Raw genomic sequence first — 17,644 nt, forward strand, 5'->3', positions numbered from 1 at the left:
CATTCGGAAAATACTGAAAACAGTAAGCTATGCATAGTACAGTAGTAAATACTACAGTCATATAAAATTATCAAAACTTTAACAACTTTTTATTGTTTTATTTATCCATAAAAGAAATTTTGTACAGTATTTTATAAAAAAAATCTATAAGAAGGATTTCTTACAGTATTGTTAAGATAAAAGCTACAGTATATATATATATATATATATATATATATATATATATATATATATATATATATATATATATAATATATATATATATATATATATATATATATATATATAATATATACATACTTACACACATACATACACACACACAGTGTATATACAGTATATATATAGCTAGAAAGCTAGAAATGGAGTGAAAAAAAAATTGCCGGGTAGGTTGCTGTTTGCCGCCATGATGTGTTTCGAAATATACGAATTTCCAATTACACGAGGCCTTTCATCGACCAAATTCTCGCATAATTCGGGACCCTACTGTACTGTACCAGGGTCGATACCACAATTTCATATTGAAGAAAAGATGGAGGAAAAAATACTCTAAAGATGATATTGTAAGCTGCTAGATATTAGCTTCAGCCCGGATGAAGACTAGTCTAATGATGTAGGCTGGAATGCGTAGCTGGTGATGATACGCTGTGAGTACTATAGTATTTCCCAATAAAGGTATATTATCACTACCTCCAAATACAGTAAACATATGAATTGAGTGGTCTCATCTTCAAAGCACTAAGTTTCTAGATATAAAAATACTTGGAGAAATATAAGATTTAAACAGGATAATTTCTTTAAAATATTTATTTTCCTTAATTAATCTGTAAATGTCTGTTTGCAAAAGGGTTAAAGGAATCATGATCACAGGTTTAGAGTTTAAGGAGAGGGGTTTTGTCATTAAAAAAAAAAATTATTTTTTTCGAACTTGAGGCCACTCGTACACTGGAGCCGTTGAACTAGTACCTTCCGCAACAAGTTTTGGTTTTTCCTCATCTTTGCTTTTGCTTGCCTGTGGTGACAAACGAGTATACAAGTAGTTTAATAAGAGATATAATCTAAATCCAATTGCAAGGGCATTTTACTAACTTTCCCTTCTGTTTTTTGTGTATGTATCATATATTTCTCATATGAGCAATAACTCCTAGACATGCTTACGTACGAAACATAATATATAAGACTGTATTCCATACATGTAAATGCACATGATTATATATTCAACAGAAGCTTTAAATCTTTTAAAGGAGTTGTCTCATTTCAGTACCAGAATATCAACCATATGGTATGATGTAGGGATCCTTGCTTCCTTACTTTTATGGCATAGCCGAAGGAAAGGTTATAATCTAATATTAGATTTTCAAAGTACAGTAGTTACAGTATACAATAGGTTAATCACACAATCTCTGTACAGATTAAGTATTATCTGAGTTTTGTGATATTGATAAATACCGAAAAATTGTTGTTACAATACACGTACTCTTCAAAAAATGATACTGATCCCAAATAAGGAATCAATAGCACTGGTACGCAAAACTACTGCACTTACCATGAGCTTTTTGCGGACTTCTAATTTCTCTTGCATTATGCGTAACTTGTTTTCCCTCTCAATTCTCTGGGCAAGCTCTTTGTAGGCACGTGATTTTGACTTGAGAAGTTTCTGAAATTGATAAAGAATCAATTTTGAATTACTATTTGTGCAATTTTATTATATAAAATACAATACTTTACCACTTTGAAAATATGCTGAACTTATATGTAACACAATGACAGGATTTTCTCAGAATTTAGGCCATTCAGTTCCTAGGGGCAACTGAGGAGTAGTATATTTAGATTCCTATTGATCTCTAATTAATCTGAACTTTGAGCAAGGCCTATAAGATTATCTATTTCGAGTAATATCATAAGTCAAAAATTAAAACTACCTTATTTTTAATAATGTTACAATAATGAGTACTTTGTTTGATTAGCATTTCAAGTATATGTATTAATCCTTTGAGTGCCTCCCCTTCACTGAAAAATTTGGTACTCAAGACCTAGGTCTTTTTCTGTGACATTTTACATAACTCATCAGAGATGACTTTACAATTTTTTTCTTTTGTGTAGGCAAATAAATTTCCTTCCCATTGGTATACAGTATAATACACATTTTGTAAATTTCATATATGAAAATAATAGAGAAAAAGAAATTAGTAATAATTGGACATAGAATACTTCCAATGGCGCCAAAGAGAGTAGAAACATTCAGACGTTGAATGTATTCAAGGGCACTTAAAGGATTAAACAAGCTATTACAGTGGATCATCAAAATGTATATCAAAATATGTAGTTAATCTAAATTGTAATTTAAAATATCAGAGGTCTGATCTAAGTAGCTGAAAGACAATGTTACACATACAGAGCTAAACTCACCTTTACATCAGGATTATTGGCATCAATATCTAGAGACATGTGAGCGAGTTGGGATAGTCGTATCCGGTTAAAACTCCTCCCTAAAAGTGCTGGATGGGTGTCAAGAATCTTGGCAGCACTAGTTTTTTTAGCTGTAGAAAATACTGAACTTAAGAATACAAGAATGCGCTGACAAATTTACATGGCTATTTGTTTTCTGTGCTTGCTTACAACACTGTACAAGAATCTTTAATGCTGAACCATATTTAGAAGTGATTCAGTTTTCTAAGGTTTTAATCAAAGGCATCTATGAACTGGAATATCATGTGGTTTTGCAGAAGATTTCACATAATACTATAATAAATCTAAAATTCTATGAAAGTTTTCCAGATTCTTAAAAACATAAGGTCAGAGTACAATTTCATAATTGTAGAAGGAAGAAAACATGAATTTTAACAAAAATTGAATATTCTGATACAAAAATTACATTCTGCATGCTGTCACTTGGGGGCCACCAATGCCCTCTTGAGGTTTGGGGTATTCCATACTTTTCTGATTACTTTTCTGACCAAGCAAAACAGAAGAGTTGGAAGGCGTCCTCCAACGCAACTTGCCTGATCTGATATTGGTGATTATTACACTGAAAACTTGCGGTTTAGCTTCATCACAAACATGTTGATTGTCAGGAATCCCCACAATGTCAGGAGGTTCCTTGCCACTTGAGGATAAAGACCCAACAATATGACAAATTTAGAAACAATTTGTATTTTTTCCTAACTAATACAAACCTGTAGTTGTTTACATAAGATATATCTTTCGGCAAAGCTGGAAGGCAGCCAATGCACTAAAAAGAAATGTGAGGTAGCAGCCCTACCTTCCCACTGTTGTGGGTCGGTAGGGGGTGGCTGTGGGGTACCCCAGCCACCTATCTCTACTCACAGCTCACACAGCTGCCTCACTTTCAATTGCAGGCAGGACTTCAGGGGGACAGGTGATGGCAGGACAACTTATGTAAACAACTACAGGTTTGTATTAATTAGGGAAAAATACAAATTGTTTCCAAATTTGTTATTTTTTCCCACACTAACAAACCTTACGTTGTTTACGTAGGATGAGTCACTCTTAGGTGGGTGTAAGTCCGGTTTCTGGCTTAGCCATTGACCCGGGTTGTCCTGGAACAATATTAGATTGTGTCTGAGGATAAACCTTGACACCTCACTAATAAATCACAGTGTGTGTGTTATTGTGGCCTGAGCAAAAGAAAAAAAAGTGGCTGTAGAAATAGCATCTGAACGTCTAGGTAAGCAAAGTTCTAAAAAACAGGAGTCTTACATATGCTGTATGGACGTTCCCAATGATCCCTCACAAGAAAACATTGAGGACGTGAATAATATAATTAATTATTATCTATACTAGGATACACAAGGAAAGTGGTTCTTACCAGCAAAGGTTGAAGCCGGCTTGCAGAGGACTCAAGGAGCTGCACCCCAAGAGAGAGGAAAATGAAAAGAGGAAAAATGCCAGACATACTCTCATTACTTCCAGACTTGGCCCAGGTAACCAAAACCCACAACCAGCTGCTACTTGTCCAACAAGGAGCCTGATGTCATCTTAAACCACTTGTTGTGCAGCCACCACAAGGCAGATAGTAAACGTATCGAGCCTTCTGTGGGTCACATCTTTGAGGTAGTGGGCGGTGAAGGTTGTTTGCCGATTCCATAAGCCCACTTGTAATACTTAAGAAACTGAGTAGTTTTGCTTAAATGCCAGGGACATACTGCTGCCCCTGACATCGTGAGCTCTAGGTCATCAGATTGAGAAGAGTCTTGTTGGAGGGCAAACTCTATGACTTTGCAAATCCAAAAAGAGATCGTGTTCTTGGTGACCCTCCTCTTTGTTCTGCCCGAGCTGACAAATAAGGCTGAAAGCTGGAGTCTTCTTGCTGCAGTGTTTAAGATAACATCTCAAACTCCTTACTGGGCAAAGTAACAATTGATCTGGGTCATTGGTTACAGTAATGAGACTTGCTATCCAGATGGCTACAAAACTAGGACCCGTGACCGATGGATTTTGAGTTTTAGCAATGAACTCATGGACGAAGACGAGTGTCATTTCCCCCCATCCCCTTAATTGGGTGATGTCATACGAAAGACCATGAAGTTCACCAACTCTCTTTGCTGATGCTAAAGTGAGTAGGAATACCGTCTTCTAAGGGAGATTATGGTCTGTTGCACGAAATAGTGATTTGTAAGGAGGGCACTTAAGGGACCTCAGGATGCGAACCACGTTCCAAGGACAAGGTCTGGTCTCCGACTGGGGATAAGTGATCTCATTACTCCGTATGAGTAAAGAAAGTTCCAAAGAGGAGGAAAGATCTACTCCATTCAATCTAAAGGCCAGGCTTAAGGCTGAGCGATAGCCTTTCACCACAGAGACTGAAAGGAGTTTTTCCTCTCATGGTAAATAAGGAATTCCATTATTACAGGAATAGTGGCATCGAGGGGAGAGAGACCCCTTCCACGACACCAACGACGGAAGACTGTCCATTTGGCCTGGTACACTGCCATGGAGGACTTACGTAGGTGTTTGGACATTCTTTTCACAGCTTGTCACAAAAAGCATCTCCAAGAGAGGAGACGCTGGATAGTCTCCAGGCAAAAGGTCAAAGGGACTGCACGTTCTTATGATATATGTTGGCGTGCGGTTGTCAGATGTGGACGGGGAGAAAGTTCTCTCGGGTGATCTACTACCAACTGCAGAAGGTCTGGAAACCACTCTGCATGATGCCATAGTGGAGCTATGAGGGTCCTCATTAGATTTTTGGATGCTCCGGTCTTGTTGAGCCAGCCTCTCATCAGACAAAATGGAAGAAAGGCGTACACATTGATGTTGTCCAACAGTTGTTGGAATGCATCCTGCCACAGAGCCTGAGGGTCCGCAACTGGGGAACAGTAAAGCGGGAGCCTGAAGTTCAGGGACGGTGTAAACAGGTCCACAGTCGGGGAACCCCACAAAGCCAGAACTTTGTTGGCTATCAGAATATTCAAAAACCATTCGGAACCCACTATCTGAGTCATTCTGCTCAGATTGTCTGTGAGCACATTCCTCTCCCCCGGAATGTAGTGAGCTGACAGTGCTACCGAATGATCTTCTGCCCATCTTATCATCTGTACTGCAAGATGGCATAGTTGGTGCAAAAAGGTACCACCTTGTTTCTTTACGTAAGCCACTACTGTAGTGTTGTCGCTCATCAACACTGTACAGGGTGACCTGCCAGCAACTATTGGAACTGTTGGAGAGCTAGGAGGGCTGCTCTCATCTTTAGGAGATTTATGTGCGGGTACCTTTCGTATTTTGGACCAAAGGCCTGAGATCATGTGGTGCAGCAAGTGAGCTCCCCACCATTTTTTTGATGCGTCTGTGAAGAGCAACAAACCTGGAGGAGGGACGAGAAGATCTTGACCTTTGCGGAAGTTCTCCTATGCCACCCACCATTGTAGATGCAATACTTGTTCCTGGCATATTGGCACTAGGGTGTCCAGGAAGGTCCCTCGAGGGTCAAGTTTCGAAGGGGTGTCACCTGTCTGTGGAACCTTCCTATGACTGCATCCCTTCGATTTAGAATCGCATTCGCCAACATGTTGACCCCGTGGTACGAAAGGAATTCCAAGGTTAGGGTGCCGGAGAGAAGGAAGGATTCCCAGGACAGCCTGATCGTCTTCTTAGAAAGATCCGCGGAGCGAACAATGTGGCCCAGAGACCCAAACCATAGGTCAAGCCACAAAGGAGCCTGCATGGTGTACCTCGGGTATCACTTTATGTTGAGTAGTTCAGAGGCAGTAAGGGAGGCTCTCAAGGAGGCTAGTCTCTGGAGTGGAACATTCAGTTTGAGAGATTCCACTGACGGGTAGAGAATCAGAGTAGGATGAGGATCATACTGGATCTTTTAATACTTCCTTCAAAGTACAAAAGGAAGTGGCAGAGAGCTAGAGGTGCCTGCTATCTGGGAGATAGCTTTCCTTCTGGCTGCTTCAAGTCCCTTTGACCAGGGAAGAGCTGCACTGGTTTTGGGTGGTATCTGGGATCCAAGGATCTGATCCAAAACCTTGTGCTTGCCTTCTTGTGGTGCAGAGCAGGGATCCAACAACTTGAAGGTCCTCACGCAAGCAAGGACCTACTAGAAGACATGTTCCGACTCTTTGCACTTGGCCTCAAAGTGGAACTTTGGACTTGCCGCTTTAGGGAGAAATTCTTCGTCCGTGTCCCTTAACTCATCTACATCTGGGCTCTCGTCTGAGAAAGTCTGAGGTAGGCCAAAGTCATCAACTGGAATTTGAGATGGTCCCGCCTCGGGAGACCTCTTCGCCTGTTCCTGTCTTCATGCTTCCCTGATCTTAAAATTTTTTGGGACTGTTTTGGAACCTTTATATTAGGCTACATCCTGGGAGGGAAGTGTTTCTCCAGGACCGTTATTTTCAAAGAAACTTGCGGTTCCTTAGGCTTCTGCGGTTCCTTAGGCTTCTGCGGTTCGGGAGCTATGACTTCCTCCTCTTTAAAGCGGAGAGAAACCGGACGTTGATCCGAAGGAACAACTTTAATGGGTTTGGGATCGAAGGGGTGAATGGCGATCTCCCGAGGAGAACCAATGTCCTTATTTGTATGCGGATGGATATCTGCGTATGGTGTGACACACTTCATCCTCCTTCTCTGCTTGGTCGTCATCCTGTCACCTGACATGACCGGTGTTAAGGGTAGAGTTGTCAGTAATCAGCACTACCGAGCGGCCTCTCAAACTCTGTTGGGGACTGAAGAGGTAATTGTGCTGTCTTCATTTATAGAATATTTATATGAAGGTTCCTCTCTGTCTATCACCAGAGGCCTGCGATTCCATGTTCCCTTAGATATGCCCCATCCTTCCTTCTATGTATCTGTGAAGGGAACTTCTATACTATGGAACTAAAATGGAGACCCTTTGAACAGATTTTAATCCAGATTGTATCTGACTTCCTGTTACATAGGAACTTTGACATTGAGGAGGGTCTTTGTTTTAAGATCAGTGTGTCTTTCGAGACCATTGCAGAGAACTTACATGAACACAGTTGTGGGGATCCAGTTTTTCCAAAGATGACAGTGGCCTTGAAGTTGCTGCCCCTGACAAGATGGAAGCTGTTGGAGATTTAGAAAAGGGCATGCTACCCTTTTTGAGTGCAGTTACTCAATTGTTGGATGGAAAAAACTTTTCCTATTGTTAGGTACTCCAGCTTTTGCTTGGGTGTGAGGCTGGACATCCTCATAATTACCATCCATATACCAAGAAGAAAAGAAAAGGGCCAGACAGATCTTTTCATTCACACAGACTAAAACCGGGTAACAATGCCCTCAACCTTCTGCTACTTGTCCAATAAGGAGCCTGAGGTTAGACCAGCTGTTGTGCAGCCACCACAGGGTCGATAGAAAACGTATCGGGCCTCCTGTGTGTCACGTCTTGCAGGTAGTGGGCCGTGAAGGTGGTCTGACGCTTCCACACCCCAGCTTGCAGGACCTGCGTCACCAAAAAGTTCTTCTTGAAGGCCAGGGACGTAGCCACGCCCCTGACGTCATGCGCCCTAGGGCGACGTGACGGAAGAGGGTCAGGATTCAAGGCCAGATGAATTACCTTGCGAATCCAGGCCGAGATGGTATTCCTGGTGACCCTCCTCTTTGTTTCCCCGGTGCTCACGAACAAAGCTTGCACCTGGGGGGCGGGCTGCAGGTGTTCTTTTAAGATACAACCTCAGACTCCTGACTGGGCACAGTAGGAGATGGTCTGGGTCATCTGTTACAGAACGGAGACTCGAAACCTGAAAGGAGTCGAACCTTGGGTCCGGCACTCCCGGGTTCTGAGTCTTGGCAACAAACTCAGGGACGAATCTGAACGTTACCTCCCCCCATCCCCTTGAATGGGCGATGTCGTAGGAGAGACCATGAAGTTCGCTGACTCGCTTGGCCGAGGCCAAAGCTAGTAGGAACACCGTCTTCCAGGTAAGGTGGCGATCAGATGCCTGACGTAATGGTTCGTAGGGAGGTCTCTTAAGAGACCTGAGAACTCGAACCACGTTCCAAGGAGGAGGTCTCACTTCCGACTGAGGGCAGGTAAGCTCGTAACTCCGTATGAGAAGAGACAGTTCCAGCGAGGAGGAAATGTCCATTCCTTTCAGCCTGAAGGCCAGGCTTAAGGCTGAGCGATAGCCTTTCACCGCCGAGACTGAAAGGCGCATTTCTTCCCGCAGATAAACGAGGAACTCCGCTATTCCTGGTAAAGTGGCAACGAGGGGAGAGATACCCCTTCCACGGCACCAACCCCAGAAAACTCGCCACTTCGCCTGGTAGACTCCTGCGGATGACTTGCGCAGGTGGCCAGACATCCTTTTTGCAACTTGTTGCGAAAATCCTCTCTCTGTGAGGAGATGCTGGATAGTCTCCAGGCGTGAAGCCGAAGCGAAGCTACGGGTTTGTGGTAGATGTTGGAGTGTGGTTGTTTGAGTAGCTCGCGACGTGGAGGGAGCTCCCTCGGGATCTCCGTGAGGAGCTGCAGAAAGTCCGGGAACCACTCTGCATGATGCCATAGCAGAGCTATCAAGGTCATTGAGAGATTGACCGATGTTCTGGTCTTGTTGAGTACCCTCCTCATCAGACAGAACGGGGGAAAGGCGTACACATCGACGTTGCCCCACCGTTGTTGGAAGGCATCTTGCCAGAGGGCCTTGGGGTCCGGGACTGGGGAGCAGTACAGTGGGAGCTTGGTGTTCAGCGCCGTAGCGAACAGGTCCACAGTCGGGGAACCCCACAAAGTCAGGACTTTGTTGGCTATCTGAGGATCCAAAGACCACTCGGTACTCACTATCTGCGTCGCTCTGCTCAGACTGTAGGCGAGCACATTCCATTTGCCTGGAATGAAGCGAGCTGCTAGTGAAATCGAGTGGACTTCGGACCATCTCGGGATCTGTACTGCAAGATGGGATAGCTGTTCTGAAAAGGTACCTCCCTGCTTGTTGATATAAGCCACGACCATGGTGTTGTCGCTCATCACCACCACAGAGTGGCCCGCCAGGACTTGGTGGAACTTCTGAAGTGCCAGGTATACGGCCTTCATTTCTAGCAGGTTTATGTGAAGGTACTTTTCTGATTCTGACCACAGGCCTGAGGTCCTGTGGCTCAGAACGTGGGCCCCCCACCCTTGTTTGATGCGTCCGAAAACAGCATCAAATCCGGGGAAGGGACGAGAAGATCCACTCCCTTTCGTAGGTTCTCGTCTGCCACCCACCAACTGAGGTCCGCTCGTTCCGCTGATCCCATGGGGATCAGGATGTCCGGGGAGTCGAGTCCTTGACTCCACCGAGACTTGAGTCGCCACTGGAGAGATCTCATCCTGAGGCGGCTGTTGGGGACGAGACGGGTCAGGGAGGAGAGGTGGCCGAGGGGACGAAGCCACGATTGGGCTGGGAGTTCCTCTCGATTGAGGAAAGGTTTCGCAACCTTCCTCAGCCTTGCTATCCTTTCGTCTGATGGGAAGGCTTTGTGGAGATTGGTGTCTATGACCATGCCTAGATATACCAGTCTCTGAGAGGGCTGCAGAGAGGACTTCTCGAGATATACCACGATCCCTAGATCCTGGCAAACTTTGAGGAGTCTGTCTCGGTGGCGAAGAAGGGTTGCCTCCGAGTCTGCTAGGATCAGCCAGTCGTCCAGATAACGAAGGAGACGGATGCCGATCCTGTGGGCCCATGAAGAGATGAGGGTGAAAACTCTGTTGAACACCTGAGGAGCTGTGGAGAGACCGAAACACAGCACCTTGAACTGGTAGATCTTGTTGTCTAGGCAAAATCTCAGGTACTTCCTTGAAGACGGATGGATTGGGATCTGGAAGTACGCGTCCTTCAGGTCCAGTGTGCACATGAAGTCTCGTGGTCTTACTGCAAGTCTGACCGTGTCTGCCATCTCCGTCTCCAGCCTCTAGACGCCTTTCTCACAAGAAAGAGTCGACTGTAGAAACCTGGGGATCCGTCTACAGCCTCCTGGAGAGCGTCCTTCTCCAACATGGTCTGGACTTCGGCCCGGAGGGCCTGCCCTTTTGCCGATCCCATGGCAAAAGAGCTCAACGACACTGGTTTCGCTGTCAGGGGAGGTAGAGAGGCTGTGAACGGGACGCGATAACCTAGAGAGATCACGGAGATCGTCCAGGCATCCACCCCGAGTTGCTGCCACCTTGTCGAGCAGCTCTGAAGGCATCCCCCCACTGGTGGACATGCAGGGGGATTGCCAACCCTAGCGCTTCTGGCCTCGACTGGTACCTCTAGGGTTTTTGCCTCCCCTGGAGGACTTCTTGCCCCTTCTGCTCTTGGCAGGAAAGGGCTTAGACACCTTGGGCTTCGCTGCGGTGGTCGTCTTCTTTGCGTCCTTAGCGGGACGGGGCTGCTGGACTGCTGAAGGCTTGTAGGGCCTCGATGTCAGGGCCCTGTGGATGAAGGAATCCTGGTTGGATTTCCTCCACCTCTCGGCAGTGAGCTCCACGTACTTAGGCTCAAACAGGCTCTTACCGAGAACGGAAGAGTGTCTGAGCCTACTAGACTCCGCACTGGGTACCTTATGATGGAACCTCTCGATCACAGCGTCCCGACGCTTGAGGATCGTGTTGGCCCACAAGCTCGAGACTTGGTGGGCCAGAAACTCAATGGTCCGTGTGCCCGAGAGAAGAAAGGTTTCCAGCGCCTTCCTGGTGCTTTCTTTGGAGAGGTCCTCGGACCGCACCAGGATGCCCAGATGTCGAGCCACGAAGTCGCCTGCATGGCGCACTTGGTGACCTTCTTCTGGCTCAGGATCTCAGTGGCTGAGAAGGGCACGTGCCGGTTGGAGAGTCTCTCAAGAGGGACTCCCCCTGTGAGTTCTTCCACGGAGTGGTGTAAGGGAAGACTCAGAGAAGATTCCTCGAGGATCTCGAAGTACCTCCTCTGATGGACTCGAGGAGGGAGGAGCTTATTACCGGCACTCGATCTGCTGGAGGAGGCAAGCTCGGAGAGCTGGCCCTCGACCTTGTCCCTGGCACTCTTCATCCCTTGAGACCAGGGCAAAGCTGCACTGGCCCTAGAGGGTTTCTGAGTGCCGTAGACGCGGTCCAGGACCCTGTCCTTCCCTTCACGAGGTGGGACCTCAGGATCTGGGATCCCGTTAAGGTTCCTCATGAGGGTCAGGACTTGCCAGAATGCGTGTTCTGACTCTTGGTGCTCTCCTCCCGAAGGACTTGCAGCGAAGTCTCCCGTCCCCAGTGGCTCTTCCTGGGGGGACACGTGGACATCCTCGGCGGCTCTAGACTGTTCCTGCCTAATCCTCGCTGACGATTTGGGGATCGTCTTAGAGTCCTTAGGCTCCCTTCTGGGCGGGATACAGGACTCGAGAAGCGAAGGGGGCTTCTCCACCTCTGGACGAGAAGACCTCTCGGGAAGAGGAGGAACCTCCCCCATTGGTGCGATGGGGGAGTGTTCCGGCTCATCCGACTCTCCTGAGAAGGGGTAATCCTCCTCCGCAGGGGAGGGCGAGAGAGTCTGAGGGGGAGGAGGATCCTTGCGAAAGGATCTGCGCGGAGACAGAATAGGCCTCGGAGGAGGTTCCACGGGAGAGACTCCTCTCTTCCTCTTCAGGGGGGAGGAAGCTGCCGCTGGTTCGTGACCCGAATCAGAGAGGGCGGGCTTAATCGCCTGCACAAGGGCTCTGACTAGGGTGCCGAACCAGGGCTGCTGTCTGACAGTCGGGCTGTCAGACATCCCCTCTGGAGGGAAGGGGATCGAGGGATCCCTAGGAGGAGTCGACATACGAGGGTTCGCCTGCAGGGCTAAAAAAGAACTCCTAGACCTGTCCGGGGAGCGCCCCTCCTCTGGCGAGCGCGGTGATCTGCGATTGCGGGGTGGGGAACGTGACGAGGAAGAGTCCGCCTGTCGGCGCTCGCGCTGGGGCTCGTAAAACGGGCCCTGAACAGGGTCGCGCGTGAATGGATGGCGCGATACTGGAAACTCACGTGGGCGGGGGCGGGCGCGAGGGCGCACAGGTGGGTGCTCAGGAGCGATGGCGCGCTGGCAACAGCGCGGGTGCATGGGCGCGCAGCAGCTGGAGCGGGAACATGGTCGCGAGAGCACGTAGGCGATGGCGTAGGCGTGTGGCGATCAGGAGCTGAAGCAGGAGGAGGTCGAACGAGCGGGCGCGCAGCGACCAGGTGCGGCCCCGAAGGGCGCGAGATAACGGGGGCGCCTGAGCGCGTGTCCAGAAGAACCGGCTGAGGGCGCGTTAGCGCTGGAGCAGGGTCGCGAGCGACCTGGGGGCGAGATGGTCGGCGCTGGTCGGGTAAGACCGGTATACTCGCCTGTGGGCGAGCTGGACGCACCGGCGATCGTGGGCGCGCATCAGGATGCGGTCGCACCGGAGTGCATTGCGGTGGCCGCGTAGGGCGCGCCGCTGGATGAGGGCGCTCTGGTGTTTGTTGAAGGGCAACCTTAGTTGTCCTAAATACAGGAACGGGGCGTGTAGCAGGAACAGGGCGCGTTACCGGAGCGTCGTGCGCAATTGCATCAGGTGCAAGCTCCCGCGGTCTAGAGGGAGAGCCCAGAGGAGGCCGTGAGCGCCTGTGCACTAACTTGGGAGCCTCTTGGGCGAAGCGCTGAGATGTAGCGATGCGTGGTCGCGTTGGAGAGCGCGTGGGCGCTGGTGCTGGAACTGCGCGTGTCGCGCGTCTCCCTAGGTGGGCGCGATGAGTCCAAAGCAACACGCGGGCGCGTTGGTGAGCGCGTGGGCGCTTGAGCTGGAACTGCGCGTGGGCGCGTGTCGCGCTTTCCCCCGATGGGCGCGACGAGTCCGCAGGAACCTGTGGACACCTGTGCGCCAACTCAGGTGCCTCATGGACCGCGCGCGATGAAACAGGAACTGGGGGGCGCCGAGGCACTGGAGGGCGCGTGAGCGCAGGTGGCCGCTGGGGCACCGGTGGACGCGTATGCGCAGGTGAGCGCAGGAGCGCCGTGTCAGGAACGGGGCGCGTATGCGCAGGTGGGCGCGTATGCGCAGGTGGGCGCTTGCGCGCTACCTCAGGAATTGCTGGAGGGCGATGGGGCACCGAAGGGCGCGGGCGCGCAGGGGAACCCTGGCGCGTGACAAGAACGGAGGCGCGAACGCCTAAGGGTGAGCGCCGAGGCGCTAAGTCAGGAACGGCAGCAACATCGGCAGGCGGGCGCTCAGGCGGTGCCTGGCACTTGGGGGCAAGAGGCGCAGTTCTGCGCTCAAGCCCCTGCAGCCCCGAAAGGCCCGGGGACTGCGCAGTGGCAGTATCAGGTGGCGCGTCAAACGCATCAGGATCTTTAGAGGTCGATGGTCTGGGCGACAGGTCACAATGTCCCGAAGGACAACCATCCTCCGAAGGGGATCGTGGAGAGGTCTAGGTTGGTAGCTGGCAGGAAAGGAGAACGGCGAGTCATCTCCTTCGCAGAGGAATGTGGTGACGACAAGCCGAAGATGCGCCTCTTAACCATTTTGAAGGGGGAAGGAAGGCTTCCACGGCGAAGGGGAGGACGAGCCTTCCGCCTTATACGCCCACGAGGGGCCGTGGGATCAGCAGGCTGACCATCGATGGGCCTCCGAAGAGGAGTCTCTGTTAGTGAACTCCCCTGAGAGGGAGAATCACCGGCAGGAGAGACCGTGGGACTAAGCTCCTCCCTCGAAGGATGTTCGGAGGGGGAGTCAGAGCTTTCAGCTACCTCAGCCACAGGAACGGGCGTTTGGCTAGACCCACGGGATGTTCCCGTCACAACAACGTCAACCACAGACAGAGGATCTATCTCCGCTGAAGTTGGCGATTGTTTGACGGCCGCACCCAGTTTGATCATGTCAAACAGAGCTTCCTTGGAGTGCGAACCCTGCAGCCCCAAGGAAACCCAAAGCTGAAAAAGATCATTATTAGATACAAATCCCTCTTCCGAGGGGGGGGGGGGAAGCCGCCTCACTATGGGAGGCAACTACCTCTCCCTCACCCTGGGATCGGTTAACAGCACTACGGTCTACGCTACCACTCGCCGGCCTCTCGGAAGAGGCCGCTCGAGTGGGAGCTTCGGAGGAGGAAAGGGCGGCGGAAGAAGAAGTCTTGGGATTTTCTCTCTTCCGAGAAACCTCCGAAGGAGAACGATCCCTTTTAGCCTTCTTCTTACGTCACCGGGCAAACCTCCCCCACTGGGAGGTAGACCACTCCCTACACTCAATACACACGTTGGACCTATCACACCGTTGGCCCCTACACTGCGGGCATAAGGAGTGAGGATTCGTGTCCAAGGCCGACATAAAGGTCCCACAAGGGCGGCCAGATAGTCCAGGGCATGTATGCATGATGAGAAATAGAGGCCAACTTCACACACACACTGAAAAGAGAAAGCAAACAAAATTATGGCAGTCAAAAACGAAGAGAGCGCAGATAGGTCTGCCGTCTCTCCGAGCCAAAAGTAAAGTGAAGTATTCACCGGTGTGTGTGAGGGCTTGCTACCCCTCCCTACCCCCCGCTAACTAGCGGCGGGGTAGGAAACCCTCGTTAAAACTTTTAAGGCTCGTCGTTCAGCTACGCTGAAGTAATTACCCCATGTAAATAGCGTGGTTTGTATTTCAGTTACGGAACAAACAAGGTTTGTCACAGTGTTGTAGGAGTTGCCTTTTGGACGGTAATAAAGTCAGCCAATAGTCGAGGTATCTCAGTAGCCAGATGCCTTTTACATGAGCCCAAGCTGAGATAAGTGAACACTTGGAGGGCGGTAGCTACTGCGAAATACAGGAATTTGAACTGGAAGACCTTGCCTGTAAGGGAGAACCGGAAGAACCTCCTTGACGCCCGAAGTACCTGTACATTATTTGAATATACTGTACATGTATGTGCCCCAAAGATCTAGAAAGAGCATATAATGGTTCTTCCTGAAGGTATTTCTTAGTGTTCGCTATCTCCATTCTGAATACCATTTGGAGAACAAACTCATTCAAATCGGAAAGGTTGATTATTGATCTCCAGCCTCCTGTTGACTGTTCTACTAGAAAATGTCTGCTGTGAAAACATAGAGACCAGCCCAGAACTACTTGAATAGTGTCCTTGTCCAACATCTTCTGGACATCTGCTTATAGGGTGAGGGGGGGACGTTTCTTTACTTTAATTAGAGGTCATTATTAAGTTGGCACTTCCCCTCAATAGCTTGTTCTATTCTGAGGTAAGAATTATGGTAATAAAATCACAAATTTTAAGTAATTTGTATTTTTCCTAACAGTACTTACCTTGAACTACTTTCTTAGGAGTATCTGGGAACTCTTCCCAACCGACCAGAATTTTGAGTAGTTTACCCTATTCCCGTTTTCTATGAGGGCTAACCTCAGGCGGAGTGATACTCGCCATGAGGCGACCCGGGGTCGGAGAGCATGCTTGCTCAGGTCACGCTCCTCAGTAAGTTTCAACGGAGAGGTTCTCTTCAGCCCTGCAGGGCACTCGGGGTAGGATGGGCGGGCCATAACCCGAAAGTAGTTCGAGGTAAGTACTGTTAGGAAAAATGTTATTTTCATTAGTAAAATAAATTTTTGAATATACTTACCCGATGATCATGTAGCTGTCAACTCTGTTGCCCGACAGAAATCTACGGTCGGGATACGCCAGCGATCGCTATACAGGTGGGGGTGTACACAACAGCGCCATCTGTGGTCAAGTACTCCAGTACTTCTTGTCAACACCACCTCAATTTTTTCCTCGGTCCACTGGTTCTCTATGGGGAGGAAGGGTGGGTCAATTAAATCATGATCATCGGGTAAGTATATTCAAAAATTTATTTTACTAATGAAAATAACATTTTTCAATATTAATCTTACCCGATGATCATGTAGCCGATTCACACCCAGGGTGGTGGGTGGAGACCAGCATACATGTTAACAAAGAAGCTAAGTATCCCGTATTTAATTTTATTAGTTATTCAAAAATAACATAAAATAAATAAGTACCTGGTAAGGAAGACGACTTGAACCATTACTCTGCCTTTATTAAGTATGTCTTCCTTACTGAGCGTAGCGGTCCTCTTAGGATGCTGAACGACTCTTAGGTGCTGAAGTATAAAGGGCTGCAACCCATACTAAAGGACCTCATCACAACCTTTAACCTCGGCGCTTCTCAAGAAAGAATTGACCACCCGCCAAATCAACAAGGATGTGGAAGGCTTCTTAGCCGACCGTACAACCCATAAAAAGTATTCAAGAGAAAGGTTAAAAAGGTTATGGGATTATGGGAATGTAGTGGCTGAGCCCCCGCCTACTACTGCATTCGTTGCTACGAATGGTCCCAGGGTGTAGCAGTTCTCGTAAAGAGACTGGACATCTTTGAGATAGAATGATGCGAACACTGACTTGCTTCTCCAATAGGTTGCATCCATAACACTCTGCAGAGAACGGTTCTGTTTGAAGGCCACTGAAGTAGCCACAGCTCTCACTTCATGTGTCCTTACCTTCAGCAAAGCAAGGTCTTCTTCCTTCAGATGAGAATGTGCTTCCCTAATCAGAAGCCTGATTTAGTAAGAAACTGAGTTCTTAGACCTTGGAAGAGAAGGCTTCTTGATAGCACACCATAAGGCTTCTGATTGTCCTCGTAAAGGTTATGACCTTTTTAGATAGTACCTAAGAGCTCTAACTGGGCAAAGTACTCTCTCCAGTTCGTTCCCCACCAAGTTGGACAGGCTTGGGATCTCGAACGACTTAGGCCAAGGACGAGAAGGAAGCTCGTTTTAGCAAAAAACCAAGCTGCAAGGAACATGTAGCTGTTTCAGATGTGAAAACTATGTTCCTGCTGAAGGCGTGGATCTCACTTACTCTTTTAGCTGTTGCCAAGCACACGAGGAAAAGAGTTTTTAATGTGAGGTCCTTAAAAGAGGCTGATTGGAGAGGTTCAAATCTTGATGACATAAGGAACCTTAGGACCACGTCTAGATTCCAGCCTGGAGTGGACAACCGACGTTCCTTTGAGGTCTCAAAAGACCTAAGGAGGTCCTGTAGATCTTTGTTGGTGGAAAGATCCAAGCCTCTGTGGCGGAAAACCGCTGCCAACATACTTCTGTAACCCTTGATCGTAGGAGCTGAAAGGGATCTTACGTTCCTTAGATGTAACAGGAAGTCAGCAATCTGGGTTACAGTGGTACTGGTTGAGGAAACTGGATTGGCCTTGTACCAGCTTCGGAAGACT

The 17,644-nt window shown here is 48.4% G+C and overlaps 1 protein-coding gene across 1 annotated transcript in view; it reads right to left on the bottom strand.

Annotated features, from left to right (window-relative positions):
* Positions 1-789: 789 nt before the first annotated feature.
* LOC137653225 (probable U3 small nucleolar RNA-associated protein 11) overlaps positions 790-17,644 on the bottom strand; it is a 75,047-nt gene continuing 58,192 nt past the window's right edge. The window contains exons 5-7 of the mRNA XM_068386592.1: positions 2,410-2,540; positions 1,547-1,657; positions 790-1,012 (exon numbers count right to left, since the gene is read on the bottom strand). Of these exons, the coding sequence (XP_068242693.1) occupies positions 914-1,012; positions 1,547-1,657; positions 2,410-2,540 (341 nt within the window). The 3' untranslated portion in view covers positions 790-913. The remainder of the gene's footprint in view (positions 1,013-1,546; positions 1,658-2,409; positions 2,541-17,644) is intronic.

The sequence above is a fragment of the Palaemon carinicauda genome, chromosome 14 (assembly GCF_036898095.1).
Source record: "Palaemon carinicauda isolate YSFRI2023 chromosome 14, ASM3689809v2, whole genome shotgun sequence".
Classification (NCBI taxonomy): domain Eukaryota; kingdom Metazoa; phylum Arthropoda; class Malacostraca; order Decapoda; family Palaemonidae; genus Palaemon; species Palaemon carinicauda.